This window comes from Bolinopsis microptera, chromosome 11, assembly GCF_026151205.1.
Source record: "Bolinopsis microptera isolate Bmic1 chromosome 11, MBARI_Bmic_1.0, whole genome shotgun sequence".
Lineage (NCBI taxonomy): Eukaryota > Metazoa > Ctenophora > Tentaculata > Lobata > Bolinopsidae > Bolinopsis > Bolinopsis microptera.
In genome coordinates, this window is record NC_087082.1 from 8436442 (window position 1) to 8452612 (window position 16171).

At 37.8% G+C, this 16171-nt stretch overlaps 2 protein-coding genes across 2 annotated transcripts; both read right to left on the reverse strand.

Annotated features, from left to right (window-relative positions):
• Nucleotides 1-211: 211 nt before the first annotated feature.
• Nucleotides 212-3222, reverse strand: LOC134823603 (short transient receptor potential channel 4-like). The gene is made up of 4 exons (XM_063835136.1): nucleotides 1744-3222; nucleotides 1510-1632; nucleotides 998-1180; nucleotides 212-884 (listed from the first exon to the last, which is right to left on the reverse strand). Exons 1-4 carry the CDS (start codon nucleotides 3220-3222, stop codon nucleotides 435-437), a joined length of 2235 nt encoding a protein of 744 aa, XP_063691206.1. The 3' UTR covers nucleotides 212-434.
• A 5712-nt stretch (nucleotides 3223-8934) lies between these two features.
• On the reverse strand, nucleotides 8935-12333 carry LOC134822951 (short transient receptor potential channel 4-like). Its single transcript, XM_063834225.1, has 4 exons — nucleotides 10552-12333; nucleotides 10318-10440; nucleotides 9806-9988; nucleotides 8935-9692 (listed from the first exon to the last, which is right to left on the reverse strand). Exons 1-4 carry the CDS (start codon nucleotides 12331-12333, stop codon nucleotides 9243-9245), a joined length of 2538 nt encoding a protein of 845 aa, XP_063690295.1. The 3' UTR covers nucleotides 8935-9242.
• Nucleotides 12334-16171: the final 3838 nt, after the last annotated feature.

A 16171-nucleotide genomic window follows, 5' to 3' on the forward strand; every position in this document is an offset into this window, starting at 1 on the left:
TGGTATAAAGAGAGAACTATTAGTACTAAGTATTATTAAGCGAGCAATCATAATTTCTGTGGAAATTCCGATTTTGTTGTGGAATTTTGGTCGTAGCCCCAGAAAATAAACAAAAAGTAAGCTTCTGGAGTGAAATTTAAAATTTAAAGATAACAATATAGCTTTTTTCTAATTATAAACAAAAAAAATATAAGACGTAGTCAATCTCACAAAATATACAATTGTCAGGATTAAGTTAAAAGTCGCAAAACCACGTATTTAAGTTTAACGCATTTAAGAATAAAAGACAATAAATAGAGAAAGCTATTTACAAGTCGTTTGTATTTAAAGCAGTTCGAATTGGTATTAGCAGTCATAATCAACAAGCGAAGTGGACTGGTTCTTTAACTACAATCAATCAGGATGAGATCGCGGTGATGAAATGTTTGGCAGTATTACCAAATCATATCACCGCTTTCAAATTCACTTGATTGACTTTTTGAACTTTTTCGGTCGACTGATAAAAAATTTTCACTTTCATGATTATTTTTTTGATTGATCACACAATGTCTCTTTGATTTTTGACTTACGGATCTCCTAGCTTCAACAGTGAAGGAGTTGTGTCGCTGAATAGCGATAGCCTTGGCAAATGTTCGATCGTCCCTTTCGCTGTATAAATCTACAGACGTGTTACTGTTACACATTTCGGAGGTAGCCGTTGATCTTCTGTAACGGTCACAGAGTGTACAGAACAGTTTGTCTCGATCTGTTTGTCCCTCCAGATTCCCTGATGATGTTGGTTGTCTAAGGGTATCACGAGTCTCGATCTCAGACCGGTACCAGATCGTCACAGGTATCAGAACGATGTGCAAGGGAAATACGAAGGGTTGTCCGTTTCTGTACTCCTGATTAATATTGTTAATATAACTTACTCAAAGTCTAGGAATGATTTCAAATAAGTTACTTCCAATCCTTTCTAAGACTTTATCATTGGTATATAATGCTTTCTGTTTCAAACCTTGAGTAGCTGGCTTCTTGCATATTTCCACTCAATGTCACAGTTTCCCTGAATTCTCTCGAAGGTGTTGTTGAGAATAGCTATCAACATGTTCAGCATCAGGACAACAGCGAGGATGATGTAAAAAAGGAGAATCACGTAGACCACGTTAGTTGTCATGCTGTCGTTTTCTACTTTTATGTCCTGTTAAGGTCATTCATTACATGATGTAATTAAATGAGAAGATATGGAATATTTTACATGAATACATGTATGTTCATAAATATGTATAAACATTTTTTTTCAAAAATATATAAATTGAAATAACTTTAGATGACCAAAAGGCCAATGTCTGACTTGATGATTTGACTCCATACATAGAAATATATAATGTGGTTTTCTATTTACAAAAACGGTGTCTGTCAATCTAAGTTTGGATGAACCCTTCAGAGTTGGTTAGCAGCAACCATTTTGTTAGACAAAATAATTGATCAAGCAACTTTCAAGTTATTTTTGTCACTCCAAACACTTACTCCAAATATACCAAATGTGGACCACATCACATTTATAATGCACGTCCCGAAGTCCTGGAAAAATGATGAAATTTCCTTTGGTTTGACTCCTGCCTTGGTAAGGTTTGAATTCGCATCCCACCCCTGAAAATAAGATAAATGTTAATATGAAACACGAACAACAAACATTATAGTTATACTCTAACTCAGCACAGAGATATGCAAATACAGCAGACAAATCAAAGTAACTCTTACCTGACGGTCGGTGATGGTTTTGTTCTGAGATCTTACAGTGTTCACGACCGAATGGACGGCTATAGCAGTACCCATGACACAAGTGAACAACACGATGAGCACAAATCTGAACACCTCAGTTATCAGAGTTCTTAAAGCAATCAAGACCGGTCCCAAACCAGGAAAGAACTCAAGGAAGTTTAACCACCGCAGGATCATAATAAACTCAGTTAAGGCGTACATATAAGTAATCTTTAGAATGTCCTTATGTAGATTATTCAGGTTAATCAAATCGTCATCGGGCTTGTCTTTGTATGTAAAGTACACTATTATTCTATAGACAGCTGCTGCCGAGATCATGACACTGGAGAAGAGTTCAGTGATGTTCCACATGTTTGCCAAGTATCGCCAGAGCTCTTGCTCCAACAACTGATCAATTTCTATCAAGAGTCTGGATATTGTGCAGAACCATAGAGCTATCTCCGTGTTGCTAGGGATGTGAGACTCTTTGGGGCACAGGCATGTTGCTATCAGCAGTCCCAACAGGATCAAATAGTTCAATATATCAGTGAGAAAGCAAATGAATGGGATAAACAGAAAATGAATATGCTGTACCCCCCTTGACAATCTTGGTGGAATTTTCAGCACTTTCTCAACTACCAAGAACTTGATCAAATACCACGGTAGAAGGAAAGGGCTCAGTATATACTTAGCTGCTATTTTTATCTTATCCCAGGTTGATTTGTATGCTTCGTTGCCGTACCATTCTTCTAAAATAATCTGCTGACTAAAAGGATGGCCGACAAACCTCTTCTTCCCCTCATCTATTGCTTTTTTGAGTATTCCATGTGACTTATCAAGAACCTCCTTAGTCTCCCACATCTTTTCGCATTGATCCAACATTTTGTAAGCAAAAACGTCAGCGTCTCGGATTAGCAATTCAAACTCCATTCTAAACTCGGTTCTGATCTTCACAATTGCCTCTATACTCTTGCTCACTTCGAAAGATGCTGTAAAGGGATCCCTGCACTTCAAGTAAACATCGTTGGACAGAAGAAATGATAAGGACTTCACACTGAAGCCCGACTCTGCCTGTTGGACATCAGCATCTGTGCTATTACCAAGATCCGAAGTGAGTTTGGTTACAGCTGCATTGAGGTTAGCCCCTGCATGGAGGAGTGCGTCTATAGAGTCCCTGTCACCTCGCGCAGCAGCAATACTGAGAGGACCATCACCCTTCTTGTTGGTTGCATTTGGATCAGCTCCGTATTTCAAGACAATTTCTACCATCCTGAAGTTGGTTTTAGCTGCTGCGATGAGGACCGTGTCTCCTTCCTTGTTTTTGATATTTGCAATGTTCATGTTTCTGCAGTGGATTTGAGAGCATCCTATTTTAGGTACTATCTCCACTTTGTGCCCTCTTTCAGCTAAAGTTGCAGATACCCCATCATAATCTTTCAACTTTATCATCTGGAATATCTGACCAGGCAGCTGATTCATGCATATTAGACTTGGGGGTGCGAATATTTCCTCATTATATTCGATCAGTGAATTCAGATGAAAGGAAAATGGATTTCTATTATCATTGACACTTGCTTGCTTGATGAACGATAATGTTCGGTTAGTCGATCTGATCGTTGAATTAGTAATGGCTTCTGCCCTTTTGCTCTCGGGTTCTTTTGCCTTATCGTCCTCTGGTATTGTTACTTTGACAGCTGGGTAAAGAGGGTCCTGCTGGCAAGATCGGACTGCATTATTATACATCTAAAATAAACGGAAAATTAGGGACTACGTTAATTAAGGTGACTGTTCGGTTATTGTGCCCCATAATTTAAATCAGTTCGGACTTGGTCCTTCGATTTTAGTTTTTAGGTCAACTGTTCCTTCGAAATCAATTTTCAGAAATAAGGTGTTGACTGTTGAAATTATCATCGAAAAACTGTCGATGACTATATGCTTCAGTTAGGGATTGGGTTAGGCTTAGGATTGGGGTCACAGTAGAGCCAGAGGGTGAGGGTTTTAAATAGTCCCTCATCTAGAGACCGTGTTTAAGTAAGTCACGTGATAGTCGAGTGTAGAGTGATTAATCATCATCAATACTTTATAGAGTTTATATATACTAGCAGGAACCCGTATAATATAACCCTAAACGGTGTCAAGACTCAAAATACTAAAATAATTATTACCTATTTAATTGGGACCTTTACTGATAGTTGAAATTCGACATATGACGTCATCTAGCGTCATCTAGCGTCATCTAGCGTGAAATATCGCCAGATGATGATAGATGACGCTAGATGACGCTAGATGACGCTAGATGACGCCAATTAGCGACATTGTCGCTAAGTGCACGGCACCTTTCGAATGTCGCTATCTAGCGCTATCTAGCGCTATCTAGCGCTATCTAGCGCTATATGACGCTATATGACGCTATATGACGCTAGATGACGCTAGATGACGCTAGATGACGCTAAGCACGCAGCACTGACGCCAGGCGACAGATAGCGCTATTTTCATAAAAATTCTAGGGACGACATCTAGCGTCATCTAGCGTCATATGTTGCCGCGACATCTGACGCTATCTGACGCCATCTAGCGATATCTGACGTCATCTGACGACATCTGTCGCGACGACATCTGACGCAGGCGACATCAAGCGCTGGATAGCGGGATAAGTCAGTTTACGACAGTTCACGCTATCTAGCGCTATATAGCGCCAGATAGCGCTATATAGCGTCAGATGTCGTTGCGACATATAGCGCTAGATAGCGTTAGATAGCGCTAAATAGCGTTAGATAGCGCTAAATAGCGTTAGATAGCGCTAAATAGCGAAGAATTTTGGGTCGTGACAGTCCAGGCTATTTAGCGCTATCTAGCGCTATATGTCGCTGCGTCAGATGTCGTCGCTACATATAGCACAAGATATCATATCCTATCACAGTAACAGTAATCCTAACTCTGTGTGTGTGTGTGTGTGTGTGTGTGTGTGTGTGTGTGTGTGTGTGTGTGTGTGTGTGTGTGTGTGTGTGTGTGTGTGTGTGTGTGTGTGTGTGTGTGTGTGTGTGTGTGTGTGTGTGTGTGTGTGTGTGTGTGTGTGTGTGTGTGTGTGTGTGTGTGTGTGTGTGTGTGTGTGTGTGTGTGTGTGTGTGTGTGTGTGTGTGTGTGTGTGTGTGTGTGTGTGTGTGTGTGTGTGTGTGTGTGTTTTACTGGGACCGTAAGCGCAGCCTGTCTTTTCCCACCCAATCTTTTTTGTTATTTTTATTTTATATGAAAATTAATTTTTACTGTGTATGAAAATTAATTATAATTTAAGTGAGAATGCAAATGATATAACTATAAGCTTGCGCGGCTCGTCGAAGTCACCCAACTATTACACTCGATTTATCAAATATTCGGCTGAGTGGAACAAAATATTAAATATCACTTAATCAAGGGGTCGTTTACATATTATAATTATATAAAGGGCCTGATGCCGCCGGCTGGGGTTTTCCAAATTATTACGCTCGCTAGTGTGATTGTGACATAATACTAATAAATAGCTTAATAGCTATGTATGGAACTGATTACTAACAATGAGGGGTCGTTCACATACCCCGTAATCAGTTTTACCATAGCTATTATATTTATGTCAATATTACACTAGCGTAATCAATAATCATTTGAATACCCCAACCTCCTCAGCTGATTACGTAATACTAATATGTAAACGACCGTCGACCCTTAACATTTCGGGATCGGAAGATAGCGGCACGTACTATTTCGACGAAATTTATACAAGTTACTAAGTTAGTAACTTGTATAAATTTCGTCGAAATAGTAACTAACATCGTTGATTCATGATGCCAATCTTTCACAGCTCAGTGGTGCATTTCGCCGAAAAGCATTATTGAATACCGAGAAGCATTTTTGGATGCGCGGCGCGACACACTCACAGTAATGTCAATCCTTCACTGTTCATGTTCACAGCTCGGCGAGGCCCAGTCATGGTGCATATCGCCAATTTAGTAACACTAACATAGTTGGTCAGTTCGTACAAAAGTCGTAAAAAATTCGTACAGTTCGGCACGTTTTTTCTGTTCGGGATTAGTTTGGGAAAAATTCGCCTCATAAATTTTCGAAATATATAATAAAAAGCTAATTGCAAAAATTTGTGTTAAAATGGCGGGAAACGATGACGTGCGGATGCATGTTAATATTTTAAATCTGAAATGTAACCTCCCGGACAAAAATAAAAAATTTTTCGGACTGAAGTGATTACTGATTAAAAAACAAAATTTTTTTAAAAAATTCGGTAAAAATTCCTCGACAGCTTTTTAAAATTTGTACAGTTCGACACCTTTTAAAAGTTCGTACATACAGTAAGGTACTGACCAAGTATGTTTAGTAAAGCACTAGTGGTTGCAAGAAGCATTATATTATTGGCTGCGCGGCGCGGCCCAGCAGTGCATCGCGCTACAACAAACATCGTCAAATAAATTACTCGAAGCTCAAAGCTGTAAAGTATATATCCAAAATAATTCCGATCCCGAGGATTGTTACTAGGCCGCGCTCAGCCTGTCATTCCGCCAAATCTTTATTCGCCAAATCTTAATGTTTATGAACATGTACATAATAGCTTGGGTCCCCAGGTAAGAGGATTGACATAACTTATAAATTTATAATATATTAATTCTAAATACTGAATGCATCGCATTTTAAGGGATTTGGTATTTTCGTAGCTAAATTGCACTAAATAAATATAAAGCTTTCGCGCTTGCACTTCACACTTGCGCGTAGTTCGTAAACTGAAAACTCGTGGGTACGATATATGTGATTACTGAACAATAAATTCGGCTCGACTCTCATTACATTCTTTTAATAACTTGCTGTGCGAGATTTCAATACTATTAATTTGCAAATGCTAATTTAACATTTAGATCTTTACATCATCTTCTTTCACATAGCCATGTGTCTAAGCGTACTACTAGCGAGAGGGCTATGGTTAGAGCATAAACAAGTTATACTGGACGAATCTCACTCGTTAACGGGTGATACTCGTAATTTACTATCACGCGCCGCTTTTTCTCAAAATATTAGTCTAAGCCTATACCAGCCGGCAAAGTTTTTATATGTAACCTACATACAACGTTAAAATTTAGTTGAGTTTTGAACGTTGCTTATTATATAGTTGATAAGGTAACCTTGATCTAACGTAAAATAATAAACGTTTTGAACGTTAAAAATAAAACCTATAACCAACGTTAGATATTTAACGTTTAACAACGTTTTATATGTAACCTACAAACAACTTTAAAATGTAGTTGAATTTTAAACTCTGCTTATAGTTAATAAGGTAACCTTGATCTGACGTCAAATAATAAACGTTTTGCAACGTTAAAAATAAAACTTATAACCAACGTTAGATATTTAACGTTTAACAACTATAGCCATAGCTATAGCTGTCGCCGCGATATCTAGCGCTAGATAGCGCTATCTAGCGCTATCTAGCGTTGACTGTCACAAACCGATATTCTCCGCTAGATAGCGCTATCTAGCGCTAACAAGCGTTATCTAGCGGAGAATGTCGGTTTGTGACAGTTTACGCTAGATAGCGCTATCTAGCGCTAGCTGTCGCCGCGATATCTAGCGCTAGATAGCGCTATCTAGCGCTATCTAGCGTAAACTGTCACAAACCGACAGTCTCCGCTAGATAGCGCCAGATAGCGCTAGATAGCGCCAGATAGCGCTGCGTCAGATGTCGTTGCGACATATAGCGTTAGATAGCGCTAGATACAGCTAGATGTCGCAAAAAAAAGGGCGGAAATTTTATGAAAATAGCGCTATCTGTCGCCTGGCGTCAGTGCTGCGTGCTTAGCGTCATCTAGCGTCATCTAGCGTCATCTAGCGTCATATAGCGTCATATAGCGTCATATAGCGCTAGATAGCGCTAGATAGCGCTAGATAGCGCTAGATAGCGACATTCGAAAGGTGCCGTGCACTTAGCGACAATGTCGCTAATTGGCGTCATCTAGCGTCATCTAGCGTCATCTAGCGTCATCTATCATCATCTGGCGATATTTCACGCTAGATGACGCTAGATGACGCTAGATGACGTCATATGTCAAATTTCAACTATCAGTAAAGGTCCTTTAATTGGCGTTTTTGACACCACTTGGGGGTCCACATTTTCGGCTCTAAAATCATTATTCCTTGGCCAATTTTTTATTTTTTCATGCTGATTTGAAGGCCATTAAAGCATTTGACCCAGCCAAAAAAGTTCAAGTTGTATATCTTTTACGGTTTTTGCGGAAAGTCGCGTTAAAGTTGATGCCGTGGTGTCAGTAAAATGGCACAGATATATATATATATATCGTCTCGCTTTATATATAGTAAGATAATATATATATATATATATATATATTTTGTTGCTGTACTCCTACACATTGTATATATATATGTATACATATACATTCTATACTTTATAGAATGTTTACATACATTATCTATAATATGTATGTAAACATTCTATGAAATAATATGTGTGTACTGTGTATATATGTATCTCATTTGGTTGGATTTATCCAGCGACAGAGGTGCTCAAACCGGAGGAAGCTGGATACAAAATGAAACAACAAAAAACGTAAAGTTTCATGCATTACTACTAATGCAATCATCAGTGTTTAGAAAATAATAACAAAAAAATAGCTGTTTCTGTATATAATATATAGTGTATAGAATATTTATATTATATGATATATATACATATATAAATACATCTGTCCGATCTATTGCCCAACACCAAGTCATTGGGAATCACGTGAATAAGTCTCAATTAAAGCAAAAAATGACCCTAGCAAAGTACATTTAACGAATTAAATACACAATGAACTTACGAGCTTTACCAGACAGCATGTAACTTTAAAGTAAAAGCTGGGTATTCTTGACAACCCTGTTGCTCATCACAATAGGAGTTAATTGTTATTCTGATTGCTGATCAAAGGGCAGTTTTTAATGAGCATTATTTGGCTATTATAGATTCCATGAGTGGGAGCCAGATTAGAATTAGACTATGGATCGTTTTTGCCCACCCCAGATGTGTTATAAATTTGGTATAAAGAGAGAACTATTAGTACTAAGTATTATTAAGCGAGCAATCATAATTTCTGTGGAAATTCCGATTTTGTTGTGGAATTTTGGTCGTAGCCCCAGAAAATAAACAAAAAGTAAGCTTCTGGAGTGAAATTTAAAATTTAAAGATAACAATATAGCTTTTTTCTAATTATAAACAAAAAAAATATAAGACGTAGTCAATCTCACAAAATATACAATTGTCAGGATTAAGTTAAAAGTCGCAAAACCACGTATTTAAGTTTAACGCATTTAAGAATAAAAGACAATAAATAGAGAAAGCTATTTACAAGTCGTTTGTATTTAAAGCAGTTCGAATTGGTATTAGCAGTCATAATCAACAAGCGAAGTGGACTGGTTCTTTAACTACAATCAATCAGGATGAGATCGCGGTGATGAAATGTTTGGCAGTATTACCAAATCATATCACCGCTTTCAAATTCACTTGATTGACTTTTTGAACTTTTTCGGTCGACTGATAAAAAATTTTCACTTTCATGATTATTTTTTTGATTGATCACACAATGTCTCTTTGATTTTTGACTTACGGATCTCCTAGCTTCAACAGTGAAGGAGTTGTGTCGCTGAATAGCGATAGCCTTGGCAAATGTTCGATCGTCCCTTTCGCTGTATAAATCTACAGACGTGTTACTGTTACACATTTCGGAGGTAGCCGTTGATCTTCTGTAACGGTCACAGAGTGTACAGAACAGTTTGTCTCGATCTGTTTGTCCCTCCAGATTCCCTGATGATGTTGGTTGTCTAAGGGTATCACGAGTCTCGATCTCAGACCGGTACCAGATCGTCACAGGTATCAGAACGATGTGCAAGGGAAATACGAAGGGTTGTCCGTTTCTGTACTCCTGATTAATATTGTTAATATAACTTACTCAAAGTCTAGGAATGATTTCAAATAAGTTACTTCCAATCCTTTCTAAGACTTTATCATTGGTATATAATGCTTTCTGTTTCAAACCTTGAGTAGCTGGCTTCTTGCATATTTCCACTCAATGTCACAGTTTCCCTGAATTCTCTCGAAGGTGTTGTTGAGAATAGCTATCAACATGTTCAGCATCAGGACAACAGCGAGGATGATGTAAAAAAGGAGAATCACGTAGACCACGTTAGTTGTCATGCTGTCGTTTTCTACTTTTATGTCCTGTTAAGGTCATTCATTACATGATGTAATTAAATGAGAAGATATGGAATATTTTACATGAATACATGTATGTTCATAAATATGTATAAACATTTTTTTTCAAAAATATATAAATTGAAATAACTTTAGATGACCAAAAGGCCAATGTCTGACTTGATGATTTGACTCCATACATAGAAATATATAATGTGGTTTTCTATTTACAAAAACGGTGTCTGTCAATCTAAGTTTGGATGAACCCTTCAGAGTTGGTTAGCAGCAACCATTTTGTTAGACAAAATAATTGATCAAGCAACTTTCAAGTTATTTTTGTCACTCCAAACACTTACTCCAAATATACCAAATGTGGACCACATCACATTTATAATGCACGTCCCGAAGTCCTGGAAAAATGATGAAATTTCCTTTGGTTTGACTCCTGCCTTGGTAAGGTTTGAATTCGCATCCCACCCCTGAAAATAAGATAAATGTTAATATGAAACACGAACAACAAACATTATAGTTATACTCTAACTCAGCACAGAGATATGCAAATACAGCAGACAAATCAAAGTAACTCTTACCTGACGGTCGGTGATGGTTTTGTTCTGAGATCTTACAGTGTTCACGACCGAATGGACGGCTATAGCAGTACCCATGACACAAGTGAACAACACGATGAGCACAAATCTGAACACCTCAGTTATCAGAGTTCTTAAAGCAATCAAGACCGGTCCCAAACCAGGAAAGAACTCAAGGAAGTTTAACCACCGCAGGATCATAATAAACTCAGTTAAGGCGTACATATAAGTAATCTTTAGAATGTCCTTATGTAGATTATTCAGGTTAATCAAATCGTCATCGGGCTTGTCTTTGTATGTAAAGTACACTATTATTCTATAGACAGCTGCTGCCGAGATCATGACACTGGAGAAGAGTTCAGTGATGTTCCACATGTTTGCCAAGTATCGCCAGAGCTCTTGCTCCAACAACTGATCAATTTCTATCAAGAGTCTGGATATTGTGCAGAACCATAGAGCTATCTCCGTGTTGCTAGGGATGTGAGACTCTTTGGGGCACAGGCATGTTGCTATCAGCAGTCCCAACAGGATCAAATAGTTCAATATATCAGTGAGAAAGCAAATGAATGGGATAAACAGAAAATGAATATGCTGTACCCCCCTTGACAATCTTGGTGGAATTTTCAGCACTTTCTCAACTACCAAGAACTTGATCAAATACCACGGTAGAAGGAAAGGGCTCAGTATATACTTAGCTGCTATTTTTATCTTATCCCAGGTTGATTTGTATGCTTCGTTGCCGTACCATTCTTCTAAAATAATCTGCTGACTAAAAGGATGGCCGACAAACCTCTTCTTCCCCTCATCTATTGCTTTTTTGAGTATTCCATGTGACTTATCAAGAACCTCCTTAGTCTCCCACATCTTTTCACATTGATCCAACATTTTGTAAGCAAAGACGTCAGCGTCTCGGATTAGCAATTCAAACTCCATTCTAAACTCGCTTCTGATCTTAACAATTGCCTCTATACTCTTGCTCACTTCGAAAGATGCTGTAAAGGGATCCCTGCACTGCAAATAAACATCGTTGGACAAAAGAAATGACAAGGACTTCACGCTGAAGCCCGACTCTGCCTGTTGAACATCAGCATCTGTGCTATTACCAAGATCCGAAATGAGTTTGGTTACAGCCGCATTGAGGTTAGCTCCTGCTTGAAGGAGTGCGTCTATAGAGTCCCTGTCACCTCGCGCAGCAGCAATACTGAGAGGACCATCACCCTTCTTGTTTGTTGCGTTTGGATCAGCTCCGTATTTCAAGACAATTTCTACCATCCTGAAGTTGGTTTTAGATGCTGCGATGAGGACCGTGTCTCCTTCCTTGTTTTTGATATTTGCAATGTTCGTGATTGTGTTATAGTGGACCTTAGGGCAGCCTATTTTGGGTAGTATTTCCACTTTGTACCCTCTTTCAGCTAAAGTCGCAGATACCCCATCATAATCTTTCAACTTTATCATATCGAATATCTGACCAGGCAACTGATTCAGGCATATTAGACTTGGGTCTTGGAATATTTCCTGACATTCCAGCAGTGAATTTAGATGAAAGGAAAACGGACTTTTATTATGGTTGACATTTCCTTGCTTGCCGAATGTAAATCTTCGGTTAGCCGATCCGATTTTAGAATTAGTAATGGCTTCTGCCCTTTTGTTCTCGAGATCTTTTGCCTTATCGTCCGCGTCCTCTGGTGTACAACTTACTTCGACAACTGGTAAGTTGTTTGACTGTGCAACAAAGTGATGAGAAAGAGGGTCCTGCTGGCAATATTGGACTGCATCGTTATACATCTAAAAATAAACGGAAAATTAAGGCCCAAGCTATAAAACGGTAGCAACTATTAGGAATCCGACTACTTCTCGAAGTAAGATGCAAATACTTTATAGAATATATAATGTACATATATATATATATACATTATACAGGGGGATGGGGGAGGGGAGGGGCCAAAGTCAGTAAAAATATAATGTGTGGGCTTCTTTCTCAGTCACTGAATGCCCGATTGAAATAATGTTTCTGGTATAACATGCTATTGTCACTCATTTGAGGAATATGTAAAATAAAATAATAACAATGTTAATTTTTTCCGAATGAACGTTTTTAGATGTTTTGAATGATCGGAGCAATTCAAATTGTAATGGATTGTGTTTGGCCTTTTAAAATACACTTTCCTTGAAACTGAAATGGGAGCCCTAGCTACTCAGATGACTGAAATATCAAGCATAAAAGGTTTATTTAATACGTGGTAACAAATGATTGGGTTGACACATATTGGGGTCCGCATATTTGGAATCGTACATGACAGAAAGCCCAATTACGGTTTCCCAGCACGCTATCACATAATTACCCAATCAATTTGGCTAACGAGGTTACTTGATAACTTCATCACTTTTAAACGTTTCAGATCATATTCCACCTATTGCGATATTTTAAAATGGAGTTTCGAGCATGTAAGAACATTATAAAATCGAATTTATAAATTTTACAACAGAATCCTCGAATGAGTAGTTACAATTTATCATCGGAAAAGTTACAGGTTTTAAATTATGAAACATGGAGTGATCCAAATTTATATAAAACATTTGTAAAATTTATTTCGGCTGATCCAAGACAAGGCAGTTAAACCATAATGACATTGGTGCCGACCCTACATAAAATATAGAATTGAAATCATTAATAAATTATCAAGAAATACTTTAGATATTAATACTATACCCACTCACTATACTACTCAACAGACTTACACAACATATCAACAATAACCATAGTGTAATATATCAATATAGATGGTAAAATATGTATTCCCGGATAGGCATTCTAATCAGGCCAACATACGTCAGAAGACCACAGACATTCGGTTAGCTTTGTTTTGAAAATGAATTTTTTTTATTGGACATAGCCACATAGGCTGGCAAGTCATTCCACAAAAGTAATAGTATTGATCTATAAAAGAGGCTGTTTCTGTGTATAATATATAGTTTATAGAATATTTATATTATACATAGATTATATACATCTTTCCGGATCGATATATTGCTCGATCCCAAGCCGTTGGGAAGCTATTGAATATAGGTTTCAATAGGTTTCAATAGCTTTCAATTAAAGAATAAAATAAATCTAGCGAAGTACATTTAAAAAATTAAATAAACAATGAACCCTCGAGGTTTGGTAGGTATAGTTTGGCTATTCTTGACAACCCTGCTGCTCATCACAATAGGAATTAATTGATATTTTGATTGCTGATCAAAGGGCAGTTTTAATGAGCATTATGCCGTTTTTGTGAGTATTACATTGTATAAATGTATGCCATATGGTTATTATAAATTCCGCGAGGATTAGAGCCATACTGATACCACTTTCAAAAAGAATAGAATGGGTATCCCCTCAAAATGTAACCTAATTTTTTCGAGTGATCCTAACACTCCTAAATCTATATTAATATTTTACGTCATTAAGACAGCAGTCGTCTTAAAGTCTTAATAGAGGCAACATCTTACTTATAATTCAAAGAATTATGTTAGTCTGTATGTACTGTACGACCGCCCACGTGCAAATTAGGTAAAAAGCAAAAGATTACATAGTAACCATGGTAACGAGGGTTATTACACGCACGTGCACGTGCAAACATTTGCGAGCGATATTTTCATCGGTTTTGTGGTATGGCAATTACGTTGTGTTTAGTGCGAGCTACATTGTAATCGGCCGTATCTTCGGTTTTGACTTGTGGCGGATATTTTTTGATGCGATAAAAACTGAATACAAAAGAATACTATTACCTTCCTCCATCTCTCCATGTGACCACGGGTTTTCTAGTCTTACTTGTAATTCAAAGAATTATGTTTGTAGAATGTATGTACGGCCGCCTACGTGCAAATAAAAGTTGCATAGTAACCATAGTATAACGGTGGTGAACGTGCACGTGCAAAGATTGGCGAGCGACATTTTGATCGGTTTTGTGGTAATTACATTGTGTTCAGTGCGAGCTACATTCAAATCGGCCGTATCTTCGGTGGGGATGAATACTTTTTGATGCCATTAAAACTGACTGCCAAATAAATAGAAAACTACTAGTTTCATCCCTGTTACCACGGTCTTTCTAGTATTATATATAGGTGAGGCAGAATTTTGCAAAAAGTGCGGTATTACTTACCTTAAACTCTTAAATTGCTCAGTGTGTGGCCTAGGTGTGCGGCAAATTTGACGAATAGTGCGGCTCGAGTGCGGCGAATAATTGCGCAATGTGCAGCAAACGTGCGGCAAATGTCAATGTTTAAACATGAAACTACAATTGCATCAAAGTACAATTACATCTATCTGTCTATGGCGTTGATTTAAATGTGTACCTAAATAACACACAAGTTAATTAATGTTCAAACCTTGGAATCCAAAAATCGTTTGATCACGAACTTAAGCGATGATGGCCGATTACAACATTGCAAGATTTACAAAAAAGGTTTCCCCGTTTTCATACAAGGACGAACTTCAACTAAACTCCTGGGCTGTGAATGAAGTGGAGATATCACCTTGTTTGGAGGAAACTTTCGGCCTTTTAAGAGCTGGCAAACTGGCGATGCAAACTTGCGGTGCAGGACGTTTAAAAAACGATTTATGATTAGCAATCATTATCAATTAGTGTGAAAACAGACGATTTTTCAATAGGCAGATCTAATCACAGTGAATTCGGTAACGTGCTAACAACACATGATAACACGGATATCTTTGCATACTTTAGTAATTTTTATCTGAACTCGACCCGGTTGTCTAAACTCAGTCCAGTTTTTGCCAAACTTGAACCAGTTTTCGTCCAAACTTGAACCAGTTTTCAGTCTAGTTAGCGAAAAAGTTCGGAAAACGACTGTTAGAGCGAATATGTGCGGGAAACGGCTAAAAGTGCGATTCCGGACTTCCTGCACTTATATATTGTCTTGTCTATGTTGCCTCGTCTATTTTGGGTTCACAATAGTACAACGACGTATGGTCGTACGACGGACACAAGCTATCATCCTTACTCTCCTCACGTCCGACAATGGCGTTTCTCTCGTCGCTAATAGTATAATATACAAAATAAATAAATATGTCTATTAGACATATTTGCATTATTGGCTTCTGTGTATTATATTTATAATATTATGTTGAATGCATTATGCAGCATAAAAGATTAAAGGGTGCAGACTACAAGTACAAATGAACATTTCATCCTTCGAGTTTACATTATGTACAAAATAACTTAATTCGGGCCCTCTCCGAGTTCCAAAAAATAATTCGTGTGATAACGGGCAACTAAACGGCTTGCTTCAGCTTATAAAATAAATAATATAAAAGTTACGAACTATTGCCAAACGATTCGGGCAAATCAATATCAGACATGATTCTGTAAAAGATAGCTGATACGATCGTGAACATCCAGTTCTAAATTACTGGGCGGCGCTCAGTCTGTCATTCCGCCGCATCTTTTATCTGTTTATTAAACAGAACAAGCCTGAAGTCACCAGGTAAGTTCTAAATAACTAAAGAGCCGTTTTGTATTGAAAAGCTGAGTGATCGAAAAAATTCCGAATGAAAGTAAATGTGGTTTTGGGAAAAAGTAATTTCCTTTACAGCTTCGTCATTAAATCAAGCTAAGATTGA

Coding starts and splice junctions, on each gene's coding strand:
- LOC134823603 (XM_063835136.1), bottom strand. CDS start 3,222: ATGAATCAGCTGCCTGGTCAGATATTCCAGATGATAAAGTTGAAAGAT. Junction 1,633..1,743: donor AAACCATCACCGACCGTCAG/GTAAGAGTTACT, acceptor TCTTATTTTCAG/GGGTGGGATGCGAATTCAAA. Junction 885..997: donor CAAGAAGCCAGCTACTCAAG/GTTTGAAACAGA, acceptor AATATTAATCAG/GAGTACAGAAACGGACAACC.
- LOC134822951 (XM_063834225.1), bottom strand. CDS start 12,333: ATGTATAACGATGCAGTCCAATATTGCCAGCAGGACCCTCTTTCTCAT. Junction 10,441..10,551: donor AAACCATCACCGACCGTCAG/GTAAGAGTTACT, acceptor TCTTATTTTCAG/GGGTGGGATGCGAATTCAAA. Junction 9,989..10,317: donor CCACATTTGGTATATTTGGA/GTAAGTGTTTGG, acceptor TGACCTTAACAG/GACATAAAAGTAGAAAACGA.